The sequence below is a fragment of the Vipera berus genome, assembly GCF_964194415.1.
Source record: "Vipera berus genome assembly, chromosome: 1".
Lineage (NCBI taxonomy): Eukaryota > Metazoa > Chordata > Lepidosauria > Squamata > Viperidae > Vipera > Vipera berus.
Genome location: NC_138202.1, coordinates 275461164 through 275480966, shown reverse-complemented (window position 1 = coordinate 275480966; position 19803 = coordinate 275461164). Strand labels below are relative to the sequence as shown.

Sequence of the window (19803 nt, the reverse complement as noted above, 5' to 3'; positions counted from 1 at the left end):
ATGTGAAACAAAGCCAATTTGACTAAGGCATATTAAAATAATTAATAATAATAATAATTAATAATAATTAAAATAACAATCATTCAAAATAGCCTCTGATAAATGATATTATAGAAAGAATAGTACAAATAGTAACAAATTCAAAGATATAGTCTGCAGTGCTAAAGGCACAAGATACCCAGGGATCATTGCAACCTTTCTTTTTTTAAAAAAAAAAATACAAATTCAGTTTTGGGAAACAAGAAGATAAGATAAGATAAGATAAGATAAGATAAGATAAGATAAGATAAGATAAGATAAGATAAGATAACCCTTATTGTCATTTTTTTTACTGTGGGCACAAAATGAATCAAAAATGAAATTTAGTTCTATCATAAGTGATAGAAATCACTTATGGCTGCTTACAGTGCTTAAAAATACCAGGTCTTAGTGAGGCTTTCAGGAACTTGGCAGGTATACATCTTAGAGAAAAGATGAGGTGTGTGAGGTGTTCAAAGTCTTGTTCTCTTGCATAATCTTGACTCAACTTCTGACTGTTAAATTGATCTCGCCGAGACAGTGACAGAAGAAGAGAAATACCTGTGCGATACAGATAGTTGTTGTAGAAGCCCCAATATCTTTTGAGAGTTTCTGTGATCTATAATTGATATCAGTATTAGACCCCATACAAAGGATTTTTTTTTCCTTTCTGCTTATCTTGAACACTATCTATTACTCTTAACATCACATGTCCTGCTGAAGCTACACTTAAATATTTATTGTGAGTAGGTGAGATGAAAGGAATGTAACTCGAAGTTATGGAGGGTAGAATTATTTCCCTTAATTTTGCAAGGAAGTATTTTTTAATGATGTTCTAGTAATGTTGTCTAGTAATTCTAAATACTAGAATCCTATCTGAGCTTGTCTTGTGCACTAATTAAGAAGTTGAGATGATATAGCTAGAGTTATTTCCAGGTCATATTCACATTAACATAGATTCAATTTCAGAGGAGTGAGATTGTTTATATATGTCACCTGAAAACATAAAAAGGAGTGTGTAAGCTTTTTTTATTCCTAAGAACTCCTCATGAGGCAAAATGTTACAGAAAAACACAGGAAATTGCAACTAGAGTTGTTGTTCTCAAAGTCCAGATATTTAAGTCCTTTGGAGCAGAGTTTGAAGATTTTCCCAAGAGACTGTAGGCTGCATACAAAGTCAGCAGTAATACTGTTGACATCAGATAGTACTTAATCTTGAAGGAAAATGGAATACTGGAATACTTGTAATACTGAAAGTCCAGAGATGTGACCTCGGTTTGGTAAAGCAGAAAGAAAGAAACATTATAATATTTTTCCTCAAATGTAAATTATAATTTTAGTTAGTGCACAAAATGATATATAAGAGAAATTGTCCAGCATTGCAGGATTTTTTTCCTATTTTCATTTATAAAGGATATGGTACAGAAGACCGGTGATTGGAAGAAAAATGTTGAGGTAAATAGTCGTTTGATGAAGAAATTTGAAGAATCTAGAACAGAGTTGGAAAAAGTTCTCCAGACTGCCCAATGCTGTCTAAAAGAAAAAGGCAATCCTGAAGAACTTCTCCGGAAACATACGGTGACTAGAATTTCTTATTCTGTTTCTGTTATATTTCATATTGCTAATTAAAATATCTTTGTAGGTAATAGCACCTAGCCAACAATATCATAATGCCAAAAAAGCCAACAGGGTGGAAATAACTTGGAAATACTAAGGGTATAGGTTAAAATAGGAGATAAAAACCATTCCCCCCAAAACTAAGAGTTAGTTTGTTTTTGTTTTAGTACACATTTAACTAAATTTAATAATTTGATTTAATTACAATAATCAACACTTGTTTCTAGAGTGTGTTTATTGGCACGGTACTTTTTTAAAAAAGTGTACATTTAATGTATCTTCTCCATAGAAATATATTTAGGCTGTTTGTGAAAGCTGACATACAGTTAAGTTTTGAAATAATGTTTAGGACTATAATTTGAGAGTCCTTGAATATTTCACTTCTTCACAATGTAAATTATGAATATACAGTAGATTGGAATTAGGATAGATACCCTTAAGTCATTCGTCACTCTTGTGTCCATTAAATTGACACAGCCATGTAATTTTTCTTGGCTATAATACAGAACTGGTTTTTTATTGCCATCTTGCAGGATGCTTTGGAAAGTCCCAATTTAGACTAAAGTCCTTATATTCTCTGGTGTTCTTCCATCCAAGTGCTAATCCAGGGAGCTTCTGTCTTCTAAGAACCATAGTATTAACCCTCTGTTCTTTGCTTTAGTTTGATCTAGGTTGAAAGCCTTGTGCCTTCATAATCTGCATAAGAAAAAAAATTCTACTTCCAAATTGCAGGTGCTTCTTATGGGTTGGAGTCATATGGAAATTAAAAGATTAGCCTAACCCTATTCCTATAGCCTAAACCTATAGAGCTGTAGTGGTACAGTGGTTAGAATGTAGTATTGCAGGCTAATTCTGCTGACTACCAGGGGATTGATCTTGACCAGTTCAAGGTTGATTCAGCCTTCCATTCTTCTGAAGCCGGTAAAATGAGGACCCAGATTGTTGGGGGCAATATGTTGACTCTGTAAAACCATTTAGAAAGGGCTGTAAAGCACTGTGAAATGGTATATAAGTCTGAGTGCTATTGATATTCTTCCTACTGGCCCACCCACCATGTTTTTCAAGAAAAAATAGCACAGATAAAAATTGCATCCAGTTATCATTCATATACGCTGAGCTTGTCGATCAGAAGGTCGGCAGTTTGGTGGGTCGAATCCCAAGTGCCGTGTAACAGAGTGAGCGCCTGTTACTTGTCCCAGCTTCTGCCAACCTAGCAGTTCGAAAGCACGTAAAAATGCAAGTAGAAAAATAGGGACCACTATGGTGGGAAGGTAACAGCGTTCCATGTGCCTTTGGCATCTAGTCATGCCGGCCACATGACCACGGAGACGTTCTCAGACAAGCGCTGTCTCTTCGGCTTTGAAACGGAGATGAGCACCGGCCCCTAGAGTCGGAAACGACTAGCATGCATGTGCGGGGGAACCTTTACCTTTACCTTTTTATCATTCATAAGATCAACCTCAATCATACAATCTAAGTTTCCTGTATTAGTACATAGTATAAAATTTTGGAATTAACCTTCTGCTTCCCCTAGCAACAATATTAACATTTAAATATGTGATAAATTTCAAAACCAGGAATTTTTCAGTCAGTTGGACCAAAGGGTGCTCAATGCTTTCCTGAAAGCTTGTGACGAACTTACTGACATCCTTCCTGAGCAAGAGCAACACACCCTTCAGGAAGCTGTGCGGAAATTGCACAAGCAGTGGAAGGTGAGTTTTGCCGACCAGCTTTAGTTATAAGTTGTTTTTCTCTGTGTGGGGGCCCCCCGAGTCTGTTGACTCCTAGACCAGTAGTTCCAGCAGTTTTCATGGCAAGGTTTCAGAAGTAGTTTGCCTTTGCTTGCTTCCTAGGGCTGAGAGTGAGTGACTGGCCCAAGGTCACCCATCTGGCTTTGTACCTAAGGTGAACTAAAATGTTCAGTTTCCCAGTTTCTATCTTGTTGCCTTAACCACTACACCTGACTAGTTCTTCTGGTTATAAGGTACATAGCCACAGAATCCATTCTGTCGGAAGAAGAAGAGTCACTTGTGCAATTATTGTTCTCAGTTATTCCTGTCCAAGCAACATGAAAAATTCTTGCCTATTAGTTTATGTACGAGGTTTACTCAACTCTGGTTTCTTAATTAAAGATACCAGAAAAAACATCACTTTATCTTAAAAGAGTATTTTTAATCATAATGGGGTAGGTTACACAATTATTTTATTTCATGTTTTAAACTTCTTATTTCTGCTGTGATTTTGTGATGCATGAACGGCTTCCCCCCCCCCTGTTCTTCTTTATGGTGTAACATTGCATTGCATTTTCCTAGAAAGTTAGTCCCCTGAAGTTGTTCAGAAAAACATTCCTACAATTTTAATATTACTGTAACTGATTTGTGGCTGATTCATCTGTATATCATCTAATAGACACAAATACTTCATTTGCACAGTTTCACAAAGGGAACATTTAGTTATTTACATTATATAATTATCCATTGTATAAAGTTATATCACACAAGCTTATAACTTTCAGAAAATAGAAAATGACATCATAGACTCAGTGATGTCCATTTCAGTTATGGTAAAAGAGAAAAATTGATAGAAAATATTACATTTTCATTTTAGCCCAATGACTTGATAATTAACAACTTGGAGGATATTAGGAGTATAAATTAAATTTTCAAATAAAAATATTACTGAAAAATGTAATGACATACATATAGTCCTCAAGTTACAACCACAATTGAGCCCAAAATTTATGTTGCTAAGTGAGACATTTGTTAAGTGAATGTTGTCCCATGCTACGATCTGTCTTGCCACAGTTGTTAAGTGAAGCATTGCAGTTGTTAAATTAGTAACACGGTTGTTAAGCGAATCTGGCTTCCCCTTGACTTTTCTTGTCAGAAGTTGACTAGAGGGGATCACATGACCCAAGGACACTGCGACCATCATAAATATGAACCAGTTGCCAAGCATCTGAATTTTGATGATGTGACCATGGGGGTACTGCAACGGTCTTAAGTGTGAAAATGGTTATAGGACACTTTTTTCACTGCCGTTGTAACTTCAAACAGTCACTAATTGAACTTCTGTAAGTCGAGGACCACCTGTATATGAATATCTACAACATAGAAAGCACATTCATATGGGGCAGGGAAGTTCAAGCATCTTAGTTACTGCCTTTGAAACTAATGATCTGGCTTGGTGCTGGCTGGTATGCTTGTTTTATACCTTTATAGATGATTCCTTAAAAAGAGAAATGACTAAGTTTCATATTAACTTCTTTCCCCACTTTCAATTATGATGCAGGATCTCCAGTCAGAAGCTCCATACCATTTACTCCGCTTAAAAATAGAAGTGGAAAAAAGCAAACTCCTAGCAACAGTGCAAGAATGTCACACTGAACTCAATCGACAGCATGAGCTGATGACCAAGGAGAGCAGTGAAAAAATAATTAAGGAGCACAAGGTAATTCTATCTCTTTACTTAAATAGCCATAGAGTTTTTCTCTATATTTTGTTATCTGCCTTGACTCCTTAAAAATAAAGGAATATGCGGTATAGAAAACATTGCTGTCTTGTTCCAAATTTTTCTGCTTGGCATTATGCCTGTGATTCCAGCATAAACATTATATATGTCTGAGTGATATTTTTAGTATAAAATTTGACACTTTATGTTAGCGATTGATCTATTGCGCATTGATCTTAGAATTTCATCTATATTACTATTCAGCATATTTGTGCAACCCCGATGAGCAATGTTATTTGGAACAATAAGAGCTTAGATTCACAAAAAATATAATTAAAATATGTTTCATTTAGATGGGTACAGTGAAATTTGTAATTTACTTATTTGATTTCAACAGCCATCCATCTCAGCCAGTGACTCTGAGTGGCTTCTGGTTCTTTGGGCTTAACCATTATTTCAAGGATCTTTATGCATGTGTACAACCAAGTTCATTTTGAAAATAGGATCAACATAATATATTGCTGTCTTCTTTGCCAGTATGTTACAACATCAGATATCCTGATGTGTCTTTTCAGGATCTATTGTTTTCCTATGGCCCTTGTTTATTATTGTTAAGTGATTGAAAGCCCCATCTTCAGTATTAACACAATTTACGTACTGATTTAATAATGCTTCTTACTTCTTAGGAGACATGCATTGTATTGTACTACATATAAAATCTCTACCCATGACATTCCCAGACTAATAGAATTATTATTGAGACAGTTCATTAGACATTTTTAACAGATGTATAAATTATCTTCAATATAACACGTCAATAAGGCTTACAAAAAATGCCTTCTGGATACTTTTAAACTGAAGGAATTTAGATTCTTTTCCACAATCAAAAAGTTAAGAAGCACTGCCATGTTCTTAACAGAGATGAAGTATCTTGACATTTTTTTACATTTTTTTTTAAAATAGTGAATGTATTTAGTTCTTGAATAACAGATAGAAATTAGATTTTTTTAAGTTCATTTATGTTGGCATGTAACTTTCATATACAGATGCTCATACTAATAATGGAAAAGATGTTCTTTTAAATTTAGTATATCAGTGGAGTGAGCAAGTGTTTGTCTTTTATGCTGTCAGATGTTTTTTGGTGATAAAGGGCCTTTGCAATTATGTGAGAAACGACAGCAGCTGATTAAAGAACTGTGTCTGAAACTACCAGAATGGGATCCAGTTAAAATGACCTCTGAAAGTAGCCAAAAAGATCTCAGTGAACTTAAAACTCAAGTTGCCAGGACCTACATGACATTAATAGATCAACCAGATAAATGGCAAGAATACAAGAACAGGTAAGCAACTATATGAACAGCTACATTGAAGGCATGGCTATAAAATACAGAACTAGAACTACAATGTCCTTTAATGTTATAAATACTATATTGCTTGTCAGAAGTATATAAAGTTTTAAATTGTATGAATAGAACATCAAAGAGCAATACACATAAAAAGTACAGGATCTAGATTAGATTGGTTTGGAAAATTGCTATGATTTACTCACTTGAATTTTCAGCCATTTGAACTAGCTGATTAAAAAACTTTGCTAGGCAGAAACTTCAGATGCTAACTTCTTGAGCTCCCTTGAAACATTTTGTTATTAATTCACCCACTATTGTTCACCTACTATTTCTTTATCCTTCTATGGCTATGTTTCAGATTTTCTGAATTACGAAGCTGGATTTCATCAAAGGAGACACAACTTAAAACAATTAAGAATGATTCAGCTGATACTACTAAATACAAACATTTTAAAACATCAATAGAGGTATATTAAAATGATTTAAAACTGATGTGTTCTTGTAATACTAACATATTGACTTGAAGTGGATGAAATTGACAGTGCAAGTTGGCATTTCTCAAGCTTTAAAGCTAGGCCAAATAATTTACAACAAACGTAAATAATGTTATATAAATAGTGAAATGTAAAAGGAACTGGAATTTCCAATGATAAATAACATCAAGTAACTCTGGCTAGAAATTCTCTTTAGAAAGAAATGTGTACAATGTAATTCAGAAGCTTTTGAAAACCCACTGGTTATTTCAAGACAAGATTGTACCAATAAATGTTATTAGAATGATAAGTACATGCATGTTTCATATACTTTATACGAGAAAAAATGTACCACAAAAGTACATTGGCACAATCTGCCAAAATAGACCCCATTCTTACCCTGCAGCACGAGTAGTAATGGTTTCTGAATGAATAGCATTGTACAAAAAAGGTGACATTTTGGGGTGCTGGCTACATGTGTGTGTGTGTGTGTGTGTGTGTGTGTGTGTGTATGTATGTATGTATGTGTATATATACACATACATATACATACACATATATACACACACATACATATATATGCATATACACATATACATCTGTAGATAGACATAGACATACACACACTATACATATAGTCTCTCTCACATACACAAACACATGAAAACCAATAAGAGAATCATAGAGTTGGAAGAGACCTTGCAAGTCTTCTAGTCCAACCCCCTTGCTAAGCAGAAGACCCTATACCAGGGGTAGGCAACCTTGGCTCTTTTATGACTCGTGGACTTCAACTCCCAGAATTCCTGAGCCAGCCATGCTGAGGAAAAAGGGAGAGGTTTCCAAGCTGAGCCATGCTGGCTCAGGAATTCTGGGAGTTGAAGTCCACGAGTCATAAAAGAGCCAAGGTTGCCTACCCCTGCCCTATACCATCCCAGACAAATGGCTGTCCAATCTCTTCTTAAAAACCTCCAGTGATGAAGGACCCATGACTTCTGGAGGCAAGTCATTGCACTGATTGCATGCAAAAGGTGTATATTGCATTAATTCTATTGTTGAAAAATGTATGCAAGGGAAGGTTACACACAAAAGCAAAAATTAGGGGAAAATTACAAATGATAGCATTTTTCAAGCAACTGGTTTTTTTAAAATTGCAAAAGCAGGCAGAAGAGAATAATACCTAATATGTATATTGACAGAATGTGTATCAAACTTCAAATTTTTATTTGCTAAAGACTGATATAAAAGATACTTCACCCTATTCAGGCAATACATACAAGGACTGAGCTCACCATGTGTGCAGTGGACAAGCAGCCTATTCTCTGTAGTCCACGCTGTGGGAACAGCATACAGCCTGCCAGTTGTCCAGATAGTATTACTATCAGCATCAAGAAAAACTTCCTGTATGGATCTTTATGCAGAAAAGCTACATTTCTGTACTCATGGGAAGTAGTGTTATTCTTCTGACCGAATAGTTCTTCACTGATGTCACAGTGTGACTTGAAGAGGGATCCTCAAGCAATGTTTATGCTCGAGCATATTGGCTTGTGACGATCCACATTTATATATCACTTGTTCATCCTATTAATCTAGTATCACAATTGGCTTTTTCAAACTGTTGACACGTTTCATACATTCTTTGATAAGACTTACTCATGCAAACTAATGTAAATCCAGTTCTACCCGATTTACATTAGACTTCTACTTTTATAATGCTTGTTTGGTGCATCTAATTTTTATATATTAATTTTGTTTCAGGAATTTAGGCAAGATGCCTGCAAGAAGGGAGAAATTATCATCTGGTTGAAATCTAGGCTTGTTGCCTTATCTGAGGTTTCTTCTGAGAGTGAAGTAAAAAAACAAGGGGATGAACTTTCAGTGCTTGCTAGTGACTTTAAGAAAATTTTAGCCTTGTTGTCAGAGGTATATTATAATTACATTATGTTGACTTCAGAAGCGGCCCTTTTTTCTATTATGTGTTCAGTTATAGAAAATCAGTAGGATTCTATTGTATTTTAGCAATATAGTCTGAATGTTACTGTAATCAACAATGATTTCTCAACAATAATCAGTGTTTTTCAAATACCTAGGTGCATCTAAGTACTATTAAGAAAAAACAGAATTATTAATTATTGTACAGTTATGTATGTAATTGTGTCTCTAATGATAAGTTCCCTGGATTTCCATGCGTCATTTGAAATTATATTTCAACGTATATGTATATGTCCTAAACACATGAGAGCCACAACTCATGTTTCCTAGATGCATATATTGTGTATGTTTTCTTAAATGTATTTTCTATTCAAATTATACTGTTTGTCTATGAAAGTATTGAAGGGATCCTTTTCTGTAATATAATATTTGATGCAAGTGCGTAATCACATAAATTTTTATGCCGAAGTGACTATATGCTGTATGCATCAAAACAAAAGCAGTGGGTGCACTATGGAGAAAAAAAATTCCAAAATTCATATTAATTTTCCCCTTTGGCAATTTTCCTTCCTCCCATTTGATTCCCTTTCTCCACCCTCTATACACTTGCACTATGGACAATATGTCAGTTTCTCTTTTTTGAATTATTCATATTTGCTTTGAGAGTTTTTTTCCTAAATAGTTTTGTATATCTGAAAAGTTCTGCTGGTGTTTACTGTTTGCTGAGTATGGAAAGTATTGTTTTGAGCACAAAAACATTTATTTTCAGATAGCATTGCCAACATAGAATAGGAAAAAGAAGGTTTGGCTATTATTATGGCCAATTCTACAATTAATTGTAAAAATGTCCAAATTAACCTGGAAAGCAAGTCAGGTAGAACAGAATAAACTCACAAAATATTAATAGAATACAGTGGAATAGGAGAAATCTATTTATAATTAGATAGAATTTTTTATTACTGTCAGATAATTGGAAAATAATATAGAGACAGCACAGTTAATTGGTTGATTATATAACTGTATTGCGTTTCAAACTGTTTAAATCGTAAGTCCTACGTATTTAGCACTGAATATTTTTAGAACTTTAATATGTTTTCTGAATACAGATTGAGAAGACATTGGGTGCGGTTGGAGATTGTGTTCAATACACCGAAGAGGTGAAAGGCACATTAGAAGAACTGATCACAAACTCAAAAGAAGCTCAGACAGAAGTTGAAAAAATCTTAGATGTTGATAATTTGTTACAGGCCCAGCAAATCTTTCTCTATCATCAGGTACAACTACCCACACATGAGCTTTCACTGAATGTTTAACAAGTCCTTTAAAAAGGTCCTATAGACCTTTTTAAAGCGTACTTTGCCAAAGTGCCTTTTTGTTATTCCTTTTCTCTTCCTACTCTATTCTTGTCATTATTCTTCTAATAAGAAATGTCACTTCTTTTCACAATTTATACAGGGAAAATTAGGGACTGCCATCGTCTTGGCAAACTGTACAATAATAGTGTTTGTGATAGCATATTTCTCAGACCATACTTAATATAATACAGTGGCATTGGATTGCTTTAAAGTATTTTTTTTTCACAAGGTTTTCCCTGACATTTCTATGGCAACAATTTAACACCTGCTAGACTGGTCTTGAGGAAGGAAACAGGAACTGTAAGAGAGTAAAATGCTCCTGGAGTGGAGAGCAGGAAAGGAGAATGGGGTCTCTGGTTTAAGCTATCAGTAGTCACACATAAGGGATGCGGTGGCTCAGTGGGTTAGGACGCTGAGCTTGTCGATCAGAAGGTCGGCAGTTTGGCGGGTCAAATCCCGAGTGCCACATAACAGAGTGAGCGCCTGTTACTCGTCCCAGCTTCTGCCAACCTAGCAGTTTGAAAGCACGTAGAAATGCAAGTAGAAAAATAGGGACCACTACGGTGGGAAGGTAACAGCATTCCGTGCGCCTTTGGCATCTAGTCATGCCGGCCACATGATCACAGAGACGTTCTCTGACAAGCGCTGGCTCTTCGGCTTTAAAATGAAGATGAGCACCAGCCCCTAGAGTTGGAAACGACTAGCACGCATGTGCGAGGGAACCTTTACCTTTACCTTTAGTCACACATAGACAAGGTATGGGAAGAGAAGTTCAACAGGCAGATGTTTATGACTTCTGTCCTTTATGCTCTTCCAGCCCTATATATCAGAAACCGTGTGGCCTGGCTTCTGAGTCTTAAGATATTGCCTGCTAAATGTCAGTTTGGTTAACTAGTTGAGGAAACAGAAGGATGATTTATGCAAAAGTCATGACTGCCACCTGCTCTTTGAGCAGGAGTCATGAGGACTCTTAGATTGTGCACTAGGTCTGTTCAGGACCTCATGGAAAATTAAAGATGAAGAATCTCCAGATCCTTCAACGCTTTGAAGCTGTGCACTTAACCATTTTTCAACATTTTTCATCTTTTCAAAGGAATGATTAGAGACTGGGGAGAAGTTAGCTAATACTGTTGGATCCAAGATGGACCATTGTCTCCTTCAAGGCAAATGAAACCAACCCTTTCCACACACACACACACACTCAAAAAAACCCCACTGCTTGAGCCCAACTAGATGTCATCTCCTAAGACATCTTAACCAACCAGAAGGGACATGAATCTAAAACATAGGTGGAAGAACACACCGCACCAAGGACCATGTTTAATTTCTCATGATCAACTTGTTAAAGCTCTTCCTAGATAACTAGAGAAGATTGCATTCCAGTCATTTTGGTAGTATCTGGCTGGCTGTAGTGCACCTCTGAGCAGATCCAAAGGATTTTATTAAATAGATGCCTAAAATAACAATGTCTCCTGGGCCTCACCTTACAAGGAAGGGATCTGGTCATTTGACAAGGGGCTGCTGGATGTTTTACTTCCAGATGTAATAACCGCACAGAAATAAGCCTTATTACACCAGTTAAATCCTAAGAAAGGCTCAGTCAGATTTGCTTTTGTATTCCTTCATGGCAATTTAATATCAGATGTCAAATGTGATCTTTTTTTAAAGAAATGGAGCATTTTACCAGTCTGTGTTCTAGATGTGTAATTTTGAAAAGTTTTGAAAATTATAGACGAACTAGACCTTTCTTTTTTTTTCTTTTTTTTATTGAAAAGTTTTTCAATACATTTTATCTTTAACAATCCCTCCCCCCACCCCCACCCAACCCTTCCTAGCCCTCCCTAACCCTCCCCCCTCCCCTTCCCCCCTCCCCCCTCCCCGACTTCCCAGAGCTAAATACAAGGTATAAAGGTAAAAACAATCATAAACAACCATATGTTAACAACAATAAGCTATTAAGTCTATCGCACTCTAGCTCATGTAAAATGACTACAAGCAATACTAATATCACATCAAAACCTATACAAATGCTAAATGAAACTTTTTAGTCCCATATTTATTCTGGATGTAATCAATCCACTTTTTCCACTCCATAATATTACGTTGTTGCGAATGGTCTTTCAAATAAGCCGATATCTTTGCCATTTCCGCCAGGTCAGAAACTTTTAAAGTCCATTCTTCTATAGTCGGCAGTTCCTCCTTCTTCCAATATTGACCTACTAAAAGTCTTGCTGCCGTAATTAAGTTCAACATCAGCTTAGTGTCCACAACAGTAGTATCCGTGATTATGCCCAATAAAAACAATTGCGGACAAAACTTTATCCTTTGCTTAAATATCTTCTGCATATTCCACCAGATTTTAATCCAAAAAGCTTTAACCTTTTTACAGGTCCACGAACTAGACCTTTCCGATGTTTTAATAAATGAGCAGAGATCATTTAATGCTTGTTTCCTAAAACACATTTGTATACGCTTACAATGCAGTTATTTCTGCGTTTTAAGACAATGCATCTTTATTGACTAGAATATTTTTAAATATTTGTTTTCAGCAAAAGTCAAAGAGGCTTCATGCAAAAAGGCAAGATGTACAACAACAAATTGTCCACAGCAAAGAGCTACAAATTGAAGGTGGCTTGTCTCCTGCTGTGCAAGAAGATTTATGGAAGTTGGAGAGTACATTAGAAAGCATGCAGCAATCTATGGAACAACGTGGAGATCAATTGCAGGTACATATTCTACTTGTAACTCTGTAGAGAAATAAAGAAATATTGCTTTACTTAATTGCTTTATATTTAACATGAGCTGTTTTCTGGCAAGCTTTTTTCAGGCTTAGCTCAGGTTTTAAATGCAAGATTCTGGCCAATCTTGTGAGAGGGTGAGGTCAAATTAGAGTAAATGATTGGTATCCCAAATGGAAACTACCAGGTTATAGCTGTAGGCTAGAGTAGGAAAAAAAATGATCCCCCTCTAGTAATGCTATTTTAGTATTCCTGCCAAGAGACCTGCATGGTTTTGTCCATGTAACCACCAAGAATTGTCTGACTCCAGGTCATCTTTACTTTTTCCTCTGTGAAATTGTTAATTTTTCATAATATGATTATGAAGTTCAAGTATTAGGTTAATCTAGAATTTAACTATACAATTGGGTATCACCAGACATAGTGAATGGTCCTCAACTTTAAGATATTGAAGAAGGCATAGAGAAATTCATGGAAACTAGGCCTATTCATGACTAGAAGTTCTGATTTTAAAAAGTAATTTTCTGAAACCCACAATAAGTTAAAAACTTAAAGAGATGCTATTGCACACATGCACACATAAATCTCTAGAAGTATTGAGATAAAATGAAATTAACAAGATAGTGTAAGCATTTAAACAGGGAATTGACCCACTTAAAGCAGCATAATTATTCTAAAAGTGCTGATGTTATTTTCTGCATGCAAAAATAAAAGTGGAATTCTCATAGGATTCATTAGCTACTGTGAGAAAGAATGTTGGACAAAATGTACCTTTGAACTATTCAAATAAGGAAAGGCAGATGTTTAAAAGAGGAGAATCACACATGGCTCTTGCACAGTTATTTTATTCCTAAGGCTTAGGAATAATCTAAACATATTAGTAATAAATCATTTATCGGACAGTTTTTGAATAGAGTTTAATAATTAAACTTTAGGAGCTATTTTACAATGGTTGTTTGAACTGTAAGTAGTATATAGTATTTGCATATAAAACCTAGCTAAGGTGTAACACCAAGCAAACTTGGCTAATTTGACAAAGGCTTTTGGTGTCATATTTTGATACTACATGGGACAACCAGGGATACCAGTACTACTAGCAGACTGAAAAGCTATTGGGGAAAATTATATTGGATGAGTGGAATGGCAAAGCCACTTATCACCTAGATCAGGGGTGTCATACTCACAATATCATGTGACGTGTCAGGATTCTTTTTTCATTACTGGCAATGGGGCGGGCGCCGTTTCAGCATGACGCCTCCGGCCCACAGGCCGGCAGTTTGACACCCCTGATTTAGATAATTACAAGGATTTATCATCAGGAATTCACATACAATTGTCATCTCAGTACAGAAGACTCTTTGCTGTCATGGCCTGCACTCAGAGTTCCTAATCTTTGCTCATAGAACACACAAGTCTTGGATCTAGCAAGGATTTTCATTTGTGTACTTAATATTTTAGATTTTGAACATGATAATGTAAATTCAGGTAAATAGGTTTAATATAGCCTAATTTTTTGAGCCAGAAAAATCCATTATTCATGCATGTTAATTATGAACATTAATTTCCTGTCCTTCTTTTATTGGTCTGTCACTTTGTCTATTTCCTTTCTTGTAGTTCACAATACACACATGGGAACAGTTTGAAAGAGACAAAGAAACAATTGTCAAGTATTTGAGTCATGCAAGCTCTGCCCTTGAACGCATCTTAAGTTTTAGCAGCTTGGAGAGTTTGTCATCTGAATTAGAAAAGACAAAAGTATGTGTCCTAAGGACTTTTACTGTTTTAACTGGTATTATATTAGGTTCTTGTGTATTTCTTTTTGTTAAAAAAAATGTGTATTTTATTAGTGACTCCTTGTCTTGAATGAAGGTCAAGCAGGTAAGACAATAACTTTAAAATGAATATATACCTAAACATTATTAAGATAATTGGTTTTTAAAGCTATGCATTCTTTCCCTTTACTTTTTGCATCTATTGTCAATTATTTCTATAAGTCATCCAGAATTATGTTGAGTTGCAAAGCCATATAAATGCTGTAAATAAATTAATAAAGGAAGACTCAATCTGGGCCAACCAGAACACAGTATCAATAGATTCCCAGATTGAAAAGGTGCGTATTTTCTTTTTCCCGAAAATGATATGCAAATTCCATGATCCTTTCCTTTATGTGGTTCAAGTTAACCTGGCTCTAATACAGGGGTGTCAAACTGTTGGGCTGTGGGCCGAATGTGTCATGCCGAAACCACGCCCACCTCATTGCCGGCAGTGGAAAAAAAGTCACGAGACGTCATGTGACGTTGCGAGTTTGACACCCCTGCTAATAGCAGTACAAATATAAAACATTAGTAGAGAAGTGTTACAGTCATGCTGGGAATGGTTCCAGTCCTAAGAAAACTGAAACAAAGAAATTCTGTATTATTTAGCAAAACTGTCTTTAAGTTACATATAGTGAGGATTTTCCCTTTTTAAATCAGATATTCTTGAACGGGTAATTTTTTAAAAAACTACTTTGGTATTCCATGTTTACAAGAACATAGAGCAAATTCCAATAATAACAATAATCCGTAATAAACATCTGGACCACCACTTGAACACCATTGACATTGACACTGATAAAAGCATCATCAATCAATTGCAAAATGCAGCTTTACTCGGAACAGCTTACATCTAGCGATGCTACATTTAATACCATCGAAGAACAATTTCTGCCTATCCCAGGTCTTTGGGAAGGACTTGATAGATGAGCAAAAATGCCAGTCGCAATCTAAACATCTGGCTGGCTGTGTGATCAATGATAATAATAACAACTACCACTTGTTGGCAAAATATTACTGAGAATGATGTTTAAGTCTCCTCCTTTTCACAGGAACTTTCCAAGCAGACCGTAGCCATGGCCATGGAAGCAGAGAATCTGGTCAAGAAATCTTTTGCCATACAGCTGGGTCATAGGAGCAAAGAGAGCCTTCAGCAGCAAGCAAAGTCAATTCAGGAACAAGTTAAAAAAGTAGAAGCTACACTTGAAGAAGAGTATGTCCTTAAGTAGTCATAATATTTGTTTCCTGACAGAAGGAATGTATCTTATTTGCCTTATATTAGTGCAGTGTTGAGTCTTAAAGACTTTGTAAAACTCTGTCGTAAAATAATAACTTATCTATCAGCAATGACTGTTTTAATACCAAGTGTGGTGGAAGATCTGAGAGAGAAAGAAAGAAAGCATCAACACTTTCCCTAATTGGAAAAACTATATCCTTGGTCCTTTAAGTGTCCTTATAATTGCTGTGTGAAGGAACCATTGTGAATCAAATTTTATGCACTTAGCCTGACTCTTGTCAATGAGAGAAATACTTTGAACTGGCTACAGAACTAAAGTCATAATAACGCACTTCAATATTCAGCACAGGGACAAAAACAGAAACTTATTTGATAGAGGTTAGCGTAGATAAATAATGTCATTTCCTAAAGTGCCTTGGGGCATTTAGAAAAATCTACTAATCGGTCTACTTTTTAAAATATTTTTTTTTCTTTACAGTTCAGCTGAGTGCGTGAGAACATAAACTGTGCCTTTCTCTCCCTGAAATGTGCCCTATTCCTTTTTCTCATGCTATTACAATTGACAGATAAAATGCCTATCTTATTTCTTTGTATCCTTGTATTTATTCACCAGGCTCTATGAGTGTTTGAATCTGGAGATTAGAAAGGATTACAGTCAGAGCTATAACATGAAAAGAAAAAAATATAGCAAGAGTGAATTTAATGCTTTATACTTTGTTTCATCTTTGCCAGAACTTTAGGCAACAGGGAAATATTATTCCCATTTTACAAATAAGTTCATGAGGCTGATTGAATAGTTTGTCCAAAATTGCTTGATACCTGAGCAGGATATTTTGGATATATTTCTAACATTTCATATTCTAGACCACAAAAACTCTTAGCATTTGCCAGTGAGTTATTTGCAAACCCACCCATCCCCCACATTCATTTTTATTATTTATATTCTTGTACATTCTCTTTTTTCCTTTAAGGCACATAAACAATTGAGTTTATCACATTCAAGGTTGTTAACGTGTTAGAGAGGAGTTACACTTTAACATAATTGTTCCCCTCCCTAGTAGTTTTATATGATTTTTTTCCTTGTAAATTTCTTCATCATTGCTCTGCCCTTTTTAAATTATTCTAAAAAGAATAATTGTTTTCCATGAATCCTAGTCTTGCTTTGTAGATTATTTGGAACTTATTTCTCCTTTATCACAAATGAGCAAAGAAAGGCATTGCTTCTACTGCCTCTGAACTGCATTATATGACCTTTATTTTTTCCCCCTTTTCATTCTAAAATACTTAAATAGCTGGATGGGTCATGGCCCTTTTTAGTACAAGTTTAGGACAGGTACTTTGTTACACATGATATAGCTAGCTGAAACTAGATGGTTGTTATTTTAACAAAATATGCATGCATATCTATCTGGCTGGTTAAATATTTTGGATGTGAGTTAGCACAAATGTATGGTTTAGTTGTATAATTCTATAGTTTCTAATGAATTTGCATACTGTGTAGATTGCATAAAGAAATGCCCAACTTTAGTGAAGGCAACTATCTTCTTTATTGGGGTGATAGCAATTGTACCATAAATCATACAGAAAGATATATTTATTCTTTTGGTATTTCAGTCATTTTCATTCACACCATGTAATGTATTGGGAAGCATTCTTGTTTTCCTCTAATGTACTTATGGTATAAGCACAATATGTGAGGTCGATCATAATATAATAGTTTGTTCAAAACAGATCAAGTGGAAGGAAATGTTAATATTTTAACGAGAAGCGCAAGTGAAGGGTTTGTTAGGAATTTAAGAAATAGAGATCAGCATTGGCTGAGCTTCAGCAGCTCTCAATTAATAATTTACAGTTACTGCAATCTGATTAGATGTTCCATAAAAGCTTTCAAGATTTCCCTAAAGTTTAAAATTAACAAATACTTGCATTTTGGGAAACAAGATTTCAGGGGTGGAAATATTAGGAAGACAAATAGCTTCAAGGAAACCTAAGTGCAAAACTGTACATATAGGTAAACACACTGCAGTTTTTCACCTATAGTACAAAAATATTGGCTGTAGTCACACATTGCAATTAAAGCAAGATGTTTTAAACTATAACTTATTTTGTGAGTGTTAATATTGAGGCATTATGGATAGAGTCATGAATCAGGATGAGCCAAAAATAAACAGTTATGGCTAACTTTTAAGTATACCTACACTATAAAGTTAATATCTGCTTTGGATATTACAATAATCAGTTTGCACATCAGTCCAATAAACAAATAAGAATATTCTATGCAGAATTATATAAATATATTCAGAATCTTCAGCAGTAATTCTGTTTTCTCCTGGTTTTATGATAACTGAGACATATAGGTCAGTATCAAAACTTCAGCTCACTTTAATGGTTAATTTTTCACTTGTATTACACTACATTTAAAACAGTAACAATCTTTGATTAAAAATAAGCTATTTAAAAACAACCCATGTGGTAGCTGCTAAAGTGGTTAATTTCCACGCTGCTCTAAAAATACACCTTTGAAAATAATATCTCAGAAGATGATTTGCTGCTTTGCACACTAGTTTTGTTCTTTTCAGAAAATGGGGGGGGGATATCACTTCCTACACTGTGGGAGTGATTAAGACCAGGTTCCTTGGATGCTATAATTTTAAATTTAGAAACAGGCATTTTGTGGTTTGGTTTTTAAAATGACATGCCGTTATGTAAGAATTTCTTTAAATTGGACATGTAAGAGAACAGGCATAGTTACACAGTAATAGAGTGTTAATTTTTTTTCACTAAATATGGTTGATTTTAGTATTAAAACCATGGAAATGGTGAAAGACAAGTGGGATCAGTTTGGGGAAAAATTTGAAGCATTGTCCCTCTGGATCAATGAAAAAGAAAAAGCGCTGGATGCCTTGGAAATACCATCATCTTCCCTGGATGTGCAAATCAACCAAATTAAGGTGATTGGTTCACATTTTATTTAGCATTAAATATTGTTTTATTTTATTTTTTGCCCTCCACTAGTAATCTGCAGAGCAGAGGAGTAGGCTTTTAACAGCATACTTTGACATAAAAATACTAAGGCAGAAGGTTTTATAGGAATTTAAAATAAAATACACATATTTAAAGTTTTAAATTAAATTAAAAAAACTTTGGTATATGTGAAAAGTTCAGTGGATTGTTTTTTGGTGATGCTCTTTACGTGCATAATATCTTCCTGGGTATATTTTCACAAAATGTAGAATGATTTCTATTGTAATCTGTATTGCAGTTACGGTATTTTATTCCAACTTGTTAGATAAATTGTGTATAATTTTGTGTACTTTTCTCAAGTAATGCTGAAATAATAAAGGAATGCCTGGATTCAGTATTGGTAACTAAACCTTTTTTTACATACTCTGAGTTCTTCATATTATATACTAGATTTTATTTTTCCTCTGGAGTGTTACTAAACATTACAACTACAAGTATAGTTAATCAGAATTTCCAGAATGTAAATTTCACATACAGGATTATTTTTTTTATAGTTTTATGATTAAAAATACATACACATATATTTTCCTAGAACTTCTTTATAACTTCCCTGTCAAACTGCTAGAACTTCTTAAAGTAAAAATACCGTTAGTCCACTTGTAGAGAAAAAGATCTAGATTTTATTATTTTTTAATTGATTGTTGTGATGAGAATGGACACTGACATATAGCAGTGGAAGTCATCACCTGTAGTGGTACATGGTATGTTGGATATGCCTACCTACCTTATGCCCCTTGAAGTACAGATGGAAGAATTGACTATTTGGCTTAATTATCTGAGGTTCAGCATGGTGTCCTTTATC

At 35.0% G+C, this 19803-nt stretch overlaps 1 protein-coding gene across 1 annotated transcript in view; it reads left to right on the top strand.

Annotated features, from left to right (window-relative positions):
* SYNE1 (spectrin repeat containing nuclear envelope protein 1) overlaps positions 1 to 19803 on the top strand; it is a gene marked incomplete at its 5' end in the record, with an annotated part of 342823 nt that overhangs the window by 91268 nt on the left and 231752 nt on the right. Inside the window, 11 exons of the mRNA XM_081315102.1 lie at positions 1432 to 1596; positions 3213 to 3347; positions 4927 to 5085; positions 6217 to 6425; positions 6790 to 6898; positions 8660 to 8824; positions 9940 to 10107; positions 12738 to 12914; positions 14541 to 14681; positions 15793 to 15953; positions 18778 to 18928. Of these exons, the coding sequence (XP_081171228.1) occupies positions 1432 to 1596; positions 3213 to 3347; positions 4927 to 5085; positions 6217 to 6425; positions 6790 to 6898; positions 8660 to 8824; positions 9940 to 10107; positions 12738 to 12914; positions 14541 to 14681; positions 15793 to 15953; positions 18778 to 18928 (1740 nt within the window). The remainder of the gene's footprint in view (positions 1 to 1431; positions 1597 to 3212; positions 3348 to 4926; positions 5086 to 6216; positions 6426 to 6789; positions 6899 to 8659; positions 8825 to 9939; positions 10108 to 12737; positions 12915 to 14540; positions 14682 to 15792; positions 15954 to 18777; positions 18929 to 19803) is intronic.